Raw genomic sequence first — 12,081 nt, 5'->3', positions numbered from 1 at the left:
ATATTAAAGAGCTTTGTATGTATATAAACCATAAATGCTAGAAGTGGTGTAAAGCCCATTTTTGGCTGGAGTGTCAGTTGCACAACTGAAGTTTTAAAATGGTTTGTTGATGCTAAGAAAGAAGTCTATAGTGCATTAAATAACATACCTAGTCAGCTCTGAATGTGTGTCATTGAAACATCTTTCTGCACTGTTTCACAGGCACTGGGAGTTACAGAGATGACCCTCACTGCCACTGTTACCTCTTACCAAATTCTTTTCATTACAATTCAATCCCACTGACTTTCCTAGTTCCCAAGATCCAGTCTTATCTGGTCATTTTAAAGTAGTGGTTATACAAGTCTAGCTAAAACTTTATAGGCAAATCTTCCTAGAAATCTAGATTTATCCTAGTCCTTTCTTTGGTGGATAACATGTTGAAAAATGGAAATTTTCTTGAAACACACCATTTACTTAAAGAAAGAGATAAATCAGGCTAACAATTGCACTGAACATACAAGTCTCATTTTGAAGAATGATGCAAGATCTACCCTTTTTAAAGGGTGTACTGTCAGAGTTTCCTTGGGGCCCTAGTGACGCTGCTGATCATTTGACACGAACTTTATATTTCAGAATAAGCAAATTATGCTCATCAGAAATCTGGGTGCAGAGTCCCAAGTGGCAACATTGGCATAGAAAGCAATGTAAATTCGAACTATGTAGGGTCAAGAAGTTTCAGGCCAATGGCTTTTGATGAATTTTCAATCGTGAGGCACTCAAATGTATATCAGTACGCTGATGGTGGTGATCCAATGTTTTTGCTGAAGTTCATTACTAATACTTCATCCTTGCAACCTACATCCTCATTGGGAAATTCAACAGGCATTGGCATTCATGACTTCACCAAAAATACTGAGTGCAGTTGGATAATGTTGCATTTAAATCCAAGAGTTTCTCTATTAATTATCTTTCAACTCAGTGTTTACTCCCAGACCTTACTTTTCCTCCAAAAAGGTACTTTCTCAGATAAAGATAATACAGTATGGAGCTGGAGGAACACAGCAGGCCAGGCAGCATCAGAGGAGCAGGAAAGTTGATTTCAGGACCCTTCAAAAAAATCTCAGACAAATCCTTAATTAAATATTAAACGCAGCTGTAATAAGATTGCTAACCCAACAGTCTCTCCAGCTCTTCTGAGTCTTTTTCATTTTCCCCGCAGTACACACATTTACGTCCAGGGCATCATTCTAAAAAGCAGTATCCTCATTGCTGCACTAGTAAACCACATCAAAAAAAACGCTTAGCACTTACTTTTCTTTTGCCTGATGCATACATGTTTCACTGCAAAATTTACTCCTGTGACCAAACTCCTCAGTAGTCCCATAATGACCGCAATTTTCACAGCAAAGGATTCCATCCATACTGGGTGGTTCTTCTGGGTATATTGGGATGGGATTTCTAGACAGGGCTAAACAGCAAATATACACAGTATATTAATTTTAGAGACACACCACATTGTTACAACAGTACACTAAAAATTCTATAAACTAACATATGCAGGATTTAATTACAGGCATTATTTACTTCTAAAACTTGACTTTTGTTTTGCAAAACAAAATCCAGATATTGATTTTAAGCCTGTTACGTTTGAGTAAATGCATGCTTACCTTTCTGACCATACAGATCTGGCAAATGTCAGATTCAATTCTAGAAAAGGGCAGTTCAATTAAATGTCATTCATTAGATGTTGTCCATCGATGAGAACTATTGTATATTCATTGTATGTCCCTAAATGTCTTTGAGATGATGACGGTAAATTGCCTTTGTACTTGACCTCCTCAGTCATTTCAGGGCATGTTAAAATTATTGTTTGTTTCGATATACACAGAGCAGACTGATAACATTATTCCCAACTGCTCTTTTGCATATGTTAATCTGTATTTTTCATTCAATAAGCCTACTTCCCTGGACAGTGATCTAGCAAGGAGGCAAGAATGGCAAAATCTTATAATTTATGCAGTGATTTCAAACTTGCAGTGCTTTTCCACCCTCTTTAAGCACGTGGGTCTTTTTCTAAGTTGAAAAGGCACCAGACCACAACCCCACACACTCCTCTTCCAACTCTGGAGGTCACCACTGACAGCCAAAAAGAAAATTTGATCTTACTCTCCAGCTATTTTTGTGCACTATTGTGGGTTCTGAAATCCTTTAGAAAACCTGCCTCATTGGCAAATTAATGACCATTGGCGAAATCCTCCTAGAAGCCAAGAACATTCTGAGAGGCAAGTTGTTAGAAGTTATGCTAACTTCAAAAATCAGTATTAGATGCTGTATTCTAACTCAGCTATTTTAACTGAAGTGATTCATCATAGCCCCTGTCCTGAAAAGCTAATGTGACCATTACATTGACCACCGTTGTTTAAAATATTGTGATGCATCACAACCCTACTGGATAGGTGCTCTTGTGCATTCAAATCTAAACAATACTTTGTTTAGGACTGATAGCGTAATAATCTGAAATGATATAGATGCTCAGAGCCCTTTTAAATTAAGAGAAACAAATTTCAACTGTTTCCATTAGAGAGAGACAAACCTGCCACCTGCTCCTGGACAGCTGTGATGGGACATTTAATATAGTTTAGTGGGCGGGGAGAAATGGGTTGTAGTTCCTACAGATGGTCCTCAAGTTGCAAACAGGGAATCCACTCATAAGTCAATTTGTATGCAAGTTGGAACACATTGCTGGGCAATATAAAGCAACCCTTTTCCAAGTACAGGAAGTATTTGAACATCAGATATTGAAAATTAACCCCTGTATGGGATCGCATTCATAAAGACAAACTTCTGGACTGCAGAAATCCACCCACATATTATCTTCAGTTTAGAAAAACAGAAATATTTTCAAATGTGATCCATGCATGCCCAACAAAATAACTACGGGAGTCATCCCATAGTTCAACTGACCTTCTTGTGCTGTGGGCACATTCCATGTTGTTGTTGCAGTCGCCTTCTTTATCTTTTCTACTTCTGTTTCATCTGTGATGATCTCTAAAGCATCAAACTCATTTACCCTGAACTGAATACAACATAAACCTTAAGGATAAGATTATTCCGCACTGTTAATACCATTCACAAAATGTGTTATTTTGCATTCAGAAAAATAAATATGTTGTGCTTCGCAAAATTAAGGCATTTGTGACAACTAATAATAGCACATATCAGCAGTAGATATAAATGAAGTAAGAAAATTATAAGTCAGAAGCTCACAATCTTTCTACAGAATATAATTGCAGGTGTTTCTCCTATAACACGAGTTGCATTGTTGTGTGACCCTGAACTATAGAGAATCACCATTGAAAACTCTATTAAAAGGAAACAGCTATAGAAAATCACTATACCTATACAGGGGAAAGTTTGCATTATACAAACAGTGTCCACTATTCATCAATTGTGTTACAGCCAATTTGCATTAAGGAAACAACGCTTTATAGCAGAACTACTAGTACACATTTTATAGTAAACATAAACTAAAATCTGATGTTAATTGTTCAAACACTACCTTTAAATTGCTCCCTGGAAGAGTTGCTATTCCATCCTTCCAGTCCATTGCACTGAAAACATCAAAGTCCTGATTATCAGCAGCAGAGCCACAGTCACTCACAATGTTTTTCTCCATTGCTGAACTAATTGTGAACTGAGCAAGAAACCTATGGAAGAAAAAGAATAGCTTTGGATGACATCCAATTATGATGTCCTGAAATTATATGCCCAGATAGAGCATTTCAACAAAAATTTTACTTCACTGATTCTGATAATTTATCACATCCTTCAGCCTCAAATCTAGTTACTTTAGGAATTAGAGCAGAATAATGCAGACAGTGGACTATCCAGATCTTCCCAGGGTGAAGCCGAAGAGATTTAAATCACCAGTGCCGACTAGTCGGTCAATCTTCTGACTGAAGTAGATGGATTGCATGAGCCAATGTGGGTAATTTTGGGTAGGAGAAGGCCACTGTCAGAAATTCAAAGTAGCAGCTCCTGGAGTTCATGCAAATGATTGGGAAGGAAGTCTGGCAGTTTCTTCCGATCCTGGCTCTTCTTACAGCAAGCTGACCTGGCAACGAAACCATAAAGGATAATTCAAGGCTTTTTTTCAACAGGTCAAGACCAAAAAGAGGGAAGAAGCAAGCAATAGGCTTGATGTGAATTTCGTTAGGTTGAATCCCATTGTTTTAGAAATAGTAGGAGGCCTTATGATCCTGATGGCGCAATATGTATGTTCTGAGAATGGTAGAGTGTGAATCTAGAGTGCACTGCATACTTAAGTGTCTGCGCACGGTCGCAAGTAACTCCTTCATGTTCAGCCCTACTTTGTGATCCATAAAAGCACAGTAATATGGGTACTATTCACTGGCCAGGAGTTCCATTTACGATTCCCTAAATGAAAGCAAATTTTACAATGCGATAGCGATCTGCCGTAGTTACATTTCTTCATGCTGAATCAGCAAAGTTGACTGACTCCAATAGAGAACAGTGCTACTTTAACTCTCTATGTAGATATACTTGCAGACACAGGAATGTAGATGTGGGCAATTCTTTGTGTGAACATTTGGAAGGTTTGCAAAATATGGAAATTAATGAAGTGGTTTGAACTGATTGGAATGCGACAGAGGCTATGACACAGTCTCTGTAACCGAAACCACTTTCTTCAGACATAATGAAGTACCAGCAATTCATTTCATAGACACAGCTTTGAACATAATTGTGGTCTGCTGGAAACTCTGCTTGCCCAATTTTTCCCTCCCTGAAATGTAAGTACAGGGGCATTGTAATGCAAAAAACTGTCAACAGGTGATTACAAAATACAAACTAAATAATAGCTTCTGGCATCTTTGCATGTAGGTAAACAAATGAAAATCAGCTTTTCCAAAATCTCTTACAGCATTAGGTTCTCTTCTATTCCAGGGGCAAAGCTCAAAGTTAGGCTGCAGACTCATTAATCTGTTTGATAATGTTGAGCTTATTTTCAAACTAAATTGTAACGACAAATTCAGAACTGCACATTGTTCCCTTGGCATTTCCTCATCATATTTGCATCTCAATTTATTAACAAAGTCAAGTGCTAACTCCGCAGCAAACTATTATCCAGTCACCTCAAATTTTGGTGTCATCTGCAAAATTACCAACCATACGTACGTTCACATCCAAATCATTTATACAAATAACAAAAAGAAGTGGACCCAGCACTGATTCTTGTAACACACTACTGGTCACAGGCCTCCAGTCTGAGAAGCAACTCCCACTCCCACCCTGTCTTCTACCTTTGAGCCGGTTCTATATCCAAACAAAGCCATGGTGACTATCCCTAATCAGAGGCAATCAAAGTTCAAAGTTAGGCTGCAGACTCCTTTATCTGTTCGATAATGTTGACCTTATTTTCAAACTACATTGTAACAACAAACTCAGAACTGCACATTGTTCCCTTGACAGTTCCCCATCGTGTTTGCATCTCCAAATATATGTAAATCCTGTCCCTCAGGATTCCTTCCAACGAATCGTCCACTATCGATGTCAGGCTCACCGGTCTCTAGTTCCCTGGCTTTTCGTTACTACCTTTCATAAATAGTGGCACCACATTAGCCAACCTCAGTCTTCCAGCACCTCGCCTGTGGCTATCGATAATACAAATATCTCAGTAAGGGACACAGTCAACGCTTTCCTAGCTTCCCACGGAGTTCTAGATAGACCTGATCAGGTCCCAGGGATTTTTCCAACTTTATGCGTTTTAAGACGTCCATCAGTACCTCCTCTGTGATATGGACATTTTTCAAGATGTCACTATTTATTTCCCTATGTTCTCTATTTTCCATATTCTTCTCCACAGTAAACACAGATGCAAAATACTCGTTCAGTATCTTCCCCATCTCCTGCGGTTCCACATGTAGGTGGCCTTATTGATCTTTAAGGGCGCCTCTTGTCTCCCTAGTTAGCCTTTTGTCATGAATGTATTTGTAAACCCCTTTGGATTCTCTTTAACCCAATTTGCCAAAGCTATCTCACGACCACTTTTTTCCCCTCCTGATTTCTTTCTTAAGTAAACTCCTACTGCCTTAATGCTCTTCTAGGGATTTCTTCGATTTCTGCAGACTATACCTGACATATGCTTCCTTCTTATTCTTGATCAAAACCTCAATTTCCCCAGTCATCCAGCAATCCCTACACCTACCAGCCTTGCCCGTCACCTCAGCAGGAATATACTGTCTCTGGGCTCTCATTTCTAAAGGCTTCCCATTTTCCAGTTGTTTTTTTACCAGCGAACATCCGCTTCAGAAAGCTGAGTGGCCAGCGAAGCAGCTCACCTCAGTACAACAGGACCTTGATCAGATGGTCAGATAGCTGTGCAGTGGCAGACAGAGTTTAGTTTAGATAAATATGAGGCGCTACGTTTTGGAAAGGCAAATCAGGGCAAAACACACACTTAAATGGTAGGGTCCTGGGGAGTGTTGCTGAACAGAGACCTGGAGGTGCAGGTTCACTGTTCCTTGAAATTGCAGTCACAGGTAAACAAATATAGTGAAGGTGGTGTTTGGTATGCTTGCCTTTATTGGTCGTTGCATTGAGTGTAGGAGTTGGAAGTTCATGTTGTGGCTGTACAGGACATCAGTTAAGCCACTTTTGGAATGCTGCAAGCAATTCTGGTCTCCCTGCTATAGGAAGGACGTTGTGAAACTTGAAAAGGGTTCAGAAAAGATTAACAAGGATGTCGCTAAGGTTGGAGGGATTGATCTATAAGGAGAGGCTGAATAGAGTGGGGCTATTTTCTCTACAACATTGGAAGCGGAGGGGTGCCTTATTGAGGATTATAAAACCATGAGGGGCATGGATGGGGTAAATAGACAATGTCTTTTCTTCAGATTGGGATGAGTCCAAAACTAGAGCGCATAGGTTTAAAGGTGAGAGGGGAAAGATTTAAAAGGGGCCTAAGAGGCAAATTTTTCCACAGAGGGTGGTGCATTTATGGAATGAGCTGCCAGAGGAAATGGTGGAGGCTGGTACAATTACAACTCTTAAAAGGCATCTGGATGGGTTTATGAAAAGGAAGGGTTTAAGAGGGATAATGGACTCTCCAGCATCTGCAGTTCCCAAGATAACAAAGTGTGGAGCTGGATGAACACAGCAGGCCAAACAGCATCTCAGGAGCACAAAAGCTGACGTTTTGGGTCTAGACCCTTCATCAGAAAGCCTCTCTGATGAAGGGTCTAGGCCTAAAATGTCAGCTTTTGTGCTCCCGAGATGCTGCTTGGCCAGCTCCACGCTTTGTTATCTAGGGTTTAAGAGGGATACGGGCCAAATGCTTGCAAACGGGACTAGATTTATTTAGGATATCTAGATGGCACGAACAAGTTGGACCGAAGCATCTGTTTTCACACTGTATATCCCCGTGACCCCATCTCAGTTATAATGCCCTACTGAAATTGTAATAAGAAATGGAAATCGCTAGAAACATCAACAAGCGTGGAACAATCGATTAGAGTCAGAGTCATACAGCATGGAAACAGACCCTTCAATCCAACCTGCCTACGTTCATAATCCCAAACTAAAACTAGTACCACCTACCGGCTCCTGGCCCATACCCATCTAAACCTTTCCTATTCATGTACCTATTCAAATGTCTTTGAAACGCTGTAATCATACACACAGCCACCACTTCCTCAGAGTTCATTCCACACACAAACCACCCTCCCTAAATAATTTGCCCCTCCTGTGTCTTTTTCAAAAATCTCTCTTCTCTCACCTTAAAAAAGTGTGCCTTCCTTTTGAAATCCCCCTCCCTACGGAAAAAAAAGAACTACCATTATAAGATAACAAAGGGGTATAGATGGAGTCAAATTTTCATCAGGTCACCTCTCAACCTCATCCTTGCCAGTGAAAAAGTCTTAGTCTATCCAGCCTTTCATTATAACTCAAACCTTCCACACCCAGCAGGATCCTGGTAAAATTTCTTCTGAACCCACTTGAGCATGATAATATCCTTCCTGTAAGTGGGCTACCAGAACCAGACACCGTATACCAGAATGGGTCTCACCAACATCCTGTACAACCTCAGCATGACTTCCCACCTCCTGTACCCAAAGGACTGAGCAATGAAGGCAAGTGTGCCAAATACCTTTTTAACAACCCTAACGACAATCTGTGACATAAACGTCAAAGAATTATGTACCTGAGCCCTTAAGTCCTCTATTCTCTAACACTCCAAGACCCTACCCTTGTTTGCTGTACCAAAATGCAATACCTTGCATTTATCATGTATGACCCTTTACCCTAATCACTTAATAAAAGGTTTCAAGTGATTGAGAGTTATAAATGTGGAGTTAATGTAAATAAATAAAACGGCAAATTCTTCCAGAACCTAGATTCTGCCATCTTCCTTGGGTTAAAAAAAACTCATCCTTCAAGGTCCAGCAGATACTCTGGTTGTTGAGATTCACATAAATATTTAACACACTTACGCTACACTTGATTGTGTGCGTGTTTTGTATTAGTAGCTTTGACTTTAAATAAATTAACACCTGTGACTAAATATAAATATAAGAAAGTGCATGCATTAAATATTCATTCATGAATGACTGATAGGAATATCTACCCTATGACAAAGCTGTGATGCAGTCATATAGTGTAAGGAAGCCTATCAGTGTATGTGCCTTATCCAAGTGAGAATTCTTCCTTGTGTCAGTGTGGTGATAGATTGAGAATAATTAAAAAACAACCATGTGAACAAGCAAGGGGCCACATTTGAGTCCAAGTGTGTCCTCAAAGCACCCATGACGGATACGTCTAGCAGCAGGTGTCAAAAGTGACCAATCAATCGCTGCCTTAGCCAAAAACTTTCATAACCCATTGATGCTGAAGTCAATTGCTTCATCTTGCTACTATTACAGTAAAACAAAAGAGCCAACTCATTTCAGGCAAAGAATGATATTTAAATGTTGTTGATTTGTATTTCAAAGCTACTCACTTCCATAGTTAGTATAGACAGCAAGCCAACTATTAACTAATTACACATCAACTTGTTTCGAAGTATTATACTTGCCAATACAGATTTTATCTGATTTGTTAAAAAATACAATAGCCAGTTATTGTCAGGTTCATTTTTAAGCATAAATGAAACATGCTTTTAGATATTGACTGCACCTGACTCAGAAGCCAGAGATTCAGATTAATGTTTTGAAGTTTGGGTTAAAATCCTGGAACTCCCTTCCTAACAGCACCATGGGTGTGTCTATCCCTCATAAGTGTCACAGAAGGCAGCTCACCACCTTCTCAAAAGAAAAAAAAGGTTTGGGCAATAAGTGCTGTTCTTCCCATTAATGCCCACATCCTGTGGATGAATGTAAAGAGAATGTATCAAATCCTGCAACAGAAATGAGTGTAATTTAACTTTTACTTAATTCAATTTATTGGCTGAATAATGGTAATCATGAAACTATTATCAACTGTCCTAATTCAACTATTTAACTACATCCTTTAGGGAAGGAACTCTGTTACCACTGACTGATCTGGCCTATATGTAATTCAGATTTAAACCACACAGTTTACATCTTAGCGCTCTCTGAAAAAGCCAAGAAAGACATTTATTTGTAGCAAACTGCATGAAAAATGTCAATAAAGACAGATAACATTATCGTAGGAAATCTGCACCCCACCATTTGGGATGGGGAACAAATACAGGTTCTGTGACACTTATCCCATGGAAGAATAAAAAAGAAAACTATTGTTTTGTTATCAGGTGCAAAGTTAATTTGCATGCAGTAAAGTCTCACAACTAGAAATTCAATGAATAACAGTTAACTACTGGTTGAGGGATTAAGCTTGTTGAAAGCACAAGTCGAATTCATTGCTCTAGCTTGAAATATTTCCATGGAATGTAGCTTTGAAATACAAATCAACAACTTTTAAAATATCATTCTTTGCCTGAACTGAGTTGGCTCTTTTAAAAAAAAAACTGTAATAGTAGCAAGATGGAGCAATTGACTTTAGCATTGATAGGAGATAAAAGTTTTTGGCTAAGGCAGGGATTGATGATTGGTCACTTTCGACACCTGCTGGTTGATATATACAAGGTCTCAATTTGATGTTTCAGCTAAAGGTCTGTACCTCTAAAAAATTCAGCACTCGCTCTGTATTACTGTGAGGTGCCAACCTGATTCTGCAGTCCTGTCCAGAGATCCATTTTGCTTACCTGCACACATCTGAACTCAAAAGCTACTGCTTTGTCAAGTTCATATATGTTAAAAGCATGACGGGATAATTTCCTGGGTATGTGGCCAAATGTAGTAAATTACCTGAAGACATCAAAAATCTAAGAATCAGCCCTTTACTACACACTACACTACAATATTATTCCACGACCCAAAGAATATCCTGGAGATTCTGTCAGCTGGGGAACCTTCTACAATATCACATCATCAGTAGTAACTTTAAAGACAACATAATAGAGACTTTATGCTTCCCAATCACACACCCATCGATGCTTTGCAGAGGGGAATTTTAACACAGAACTTCCAAGATATGTTTAGAACAATTCTGCCACTACTTGCAGAATACTGACACTGAGCAGTAACCGAGTATAATTGGCCACAAGGCTGTTTTGGTCCCTCTGAAGAGTATCAAGCTTCCACAAATGCCTGGGACCTTTTGCTAACGCAAGATTAAGGCAGCCTGATAATGATCCTTCAGAAAAGATTCCTTCCCAAAGCCTAGAAGAACATCCCAGCAAATCACTGAACAACCTCATTTCATATATTGGACACCTCGTAGGATTAGTAAGTTAGAAGCACAAACAAGGCAGTTGGTTAATACTGAGAGCAGACATGGGGTAAAACAGTTGTACAACAAGCAACTAAAGTCTTCAGTAAACATTCTGCAGATTCTTACTCATCATGGCGAAAGGGAAGACAATCCAAAAAAGAATTAACAGAACTGAAAGGTAGAGTATGTCATAATGGGTCATAATGAAAAATACAAATTAAAATGTATTTTATACTGTGCAAGGTAAGAAGAAAAAATAAATAGCAGAAACTCTGGACATAATATTTCACAGTTCATAACACTGCAAATGTTGTAACTGTAGATTAACGCAATACATGCTTTCAAAAGGAGACAAGACAATTAAAGGCTTCATTAGTCAGACTCATCACAATAATCCCAGAATTGATGGAATAATGCGCCTGGTTTCCAGAATCTTACGTGATCTATCCTATGGGTCTCCACACTACACTGATTCGTGTGAAAACTAGCATCAATGCACAAAGAAATAATGTGAGAATGAATAATCAGGAATCATTTTCGGCCTTCTACCACAAAAGGATAAGTGGGGAAAGCAACACATGCATTGTCAAATCTTCAGCAGGTGCTAAAAAGAATGAATTACCTTTGGTATCTGCATGTTAAATCTTCTAATGTGCAAAAAGTAAGTACTTTTGGTATCATTGCTTGACAGGCAGGAAGAGCCCTGGATCCCGCGAGTGAATCTTCTTCCATAACACAGAGTGGTTCATATGTGGAATGAACTGGCACAGGAAGTGGTAGATGCAGGTGCAGTTACAACAGTTAAAAGGCATTTCGAAAAGTACATGAAGAGCAAAAGGTTTGCAGGGATATGGACCAAATGCAGGCAGGTGGGACGAGGTTTAGTTTGGGAAATTTGGTTGGCATAGAGGAGTTGGGCCGAAGGTTCTGTTTCCATGGTGTATAACTCCATAATTATGTACCAATTTGACTAACATTTGGTATGAGAAAACTGATGGAATTGGAATCGAAACACAAGATAACATTAGTAAATATTTTAAAATGAAGGAGTTATTGAACAAAATCCAAGTCAAATTCTGGGGAGGCGATTGCCTAGTAGCATTATTGTTGGACTGTTAATCCAGAAACTGTACTGGGGACCTAGGTTAAAATCCTGCCATGGCAGATGGAATTTGAATTCTTTAAAAGTCTGGAGTTTGGTTCACTAATTTCCTTCAGGGAAGGACACTGACATCCTTACCTGGTCTGGTCTACAGGTGACTCCAGATCCACAGCAAGACCAGTTCACAGCAC

At 39.2% G+C, this 12,081-nt stretch overlaps 1 protein-coding gene across 1 annotated transcript in view; it reads right to left on the bottom strand.

The window, feature by feature from the left end:
- The window catches only part of l3mbtl3 (L3MBTL histone methyl-lysine binding protein 3), a 151,587-nt gene that overhangs the window by 127,070 nt on the left and 12,436 nt on the right, over positions 1-12,081 (bottom strand). The window contains exons 2-4 of the mRNA XM_048531981.2: positions 3,539-3,686; positions 2,944-3,055; positions 1,291-1,447 (exon numbers count right to left, since the gene is read on the bottom strand). Coding sequence (XP_048387938.2) covers positions 1,291-1,447; positions 2,944-3,055; positions 3,539-3,655 — 386 coding nt within the window. The 5' untranslated portion in view covers positions 3,656-3,686. The remainder of the gene's footprint in view (positions 1-1,290; positions 1,448-2,943; positions 3,056-3,538; positions 3,687-12,081) is intronic.

The sequence above is a fragment of the Stegostoma tigrinum genome, chromosome 4 (genome assembly GCF_030684315.1).
Source record: "Stegostoma tigrinum isolate sSteTig4 chromosome 4, sSteTig4.hap1, whole genome shotgun sequence".
NCBI classification, from domain to species: domain Eukaryota; kingdom Metazoa; phylum Chordata; class Chondrichthyes; order Orectolobiformes; family Stegostomatidae; genus Stegostoma; species Stegostoma tigrinum.
The sequence above is the reverse complement of the archived record's forward strand: the minus strand, read 5'-3'. Positions and strand labels throughout refer to the sequence as shown.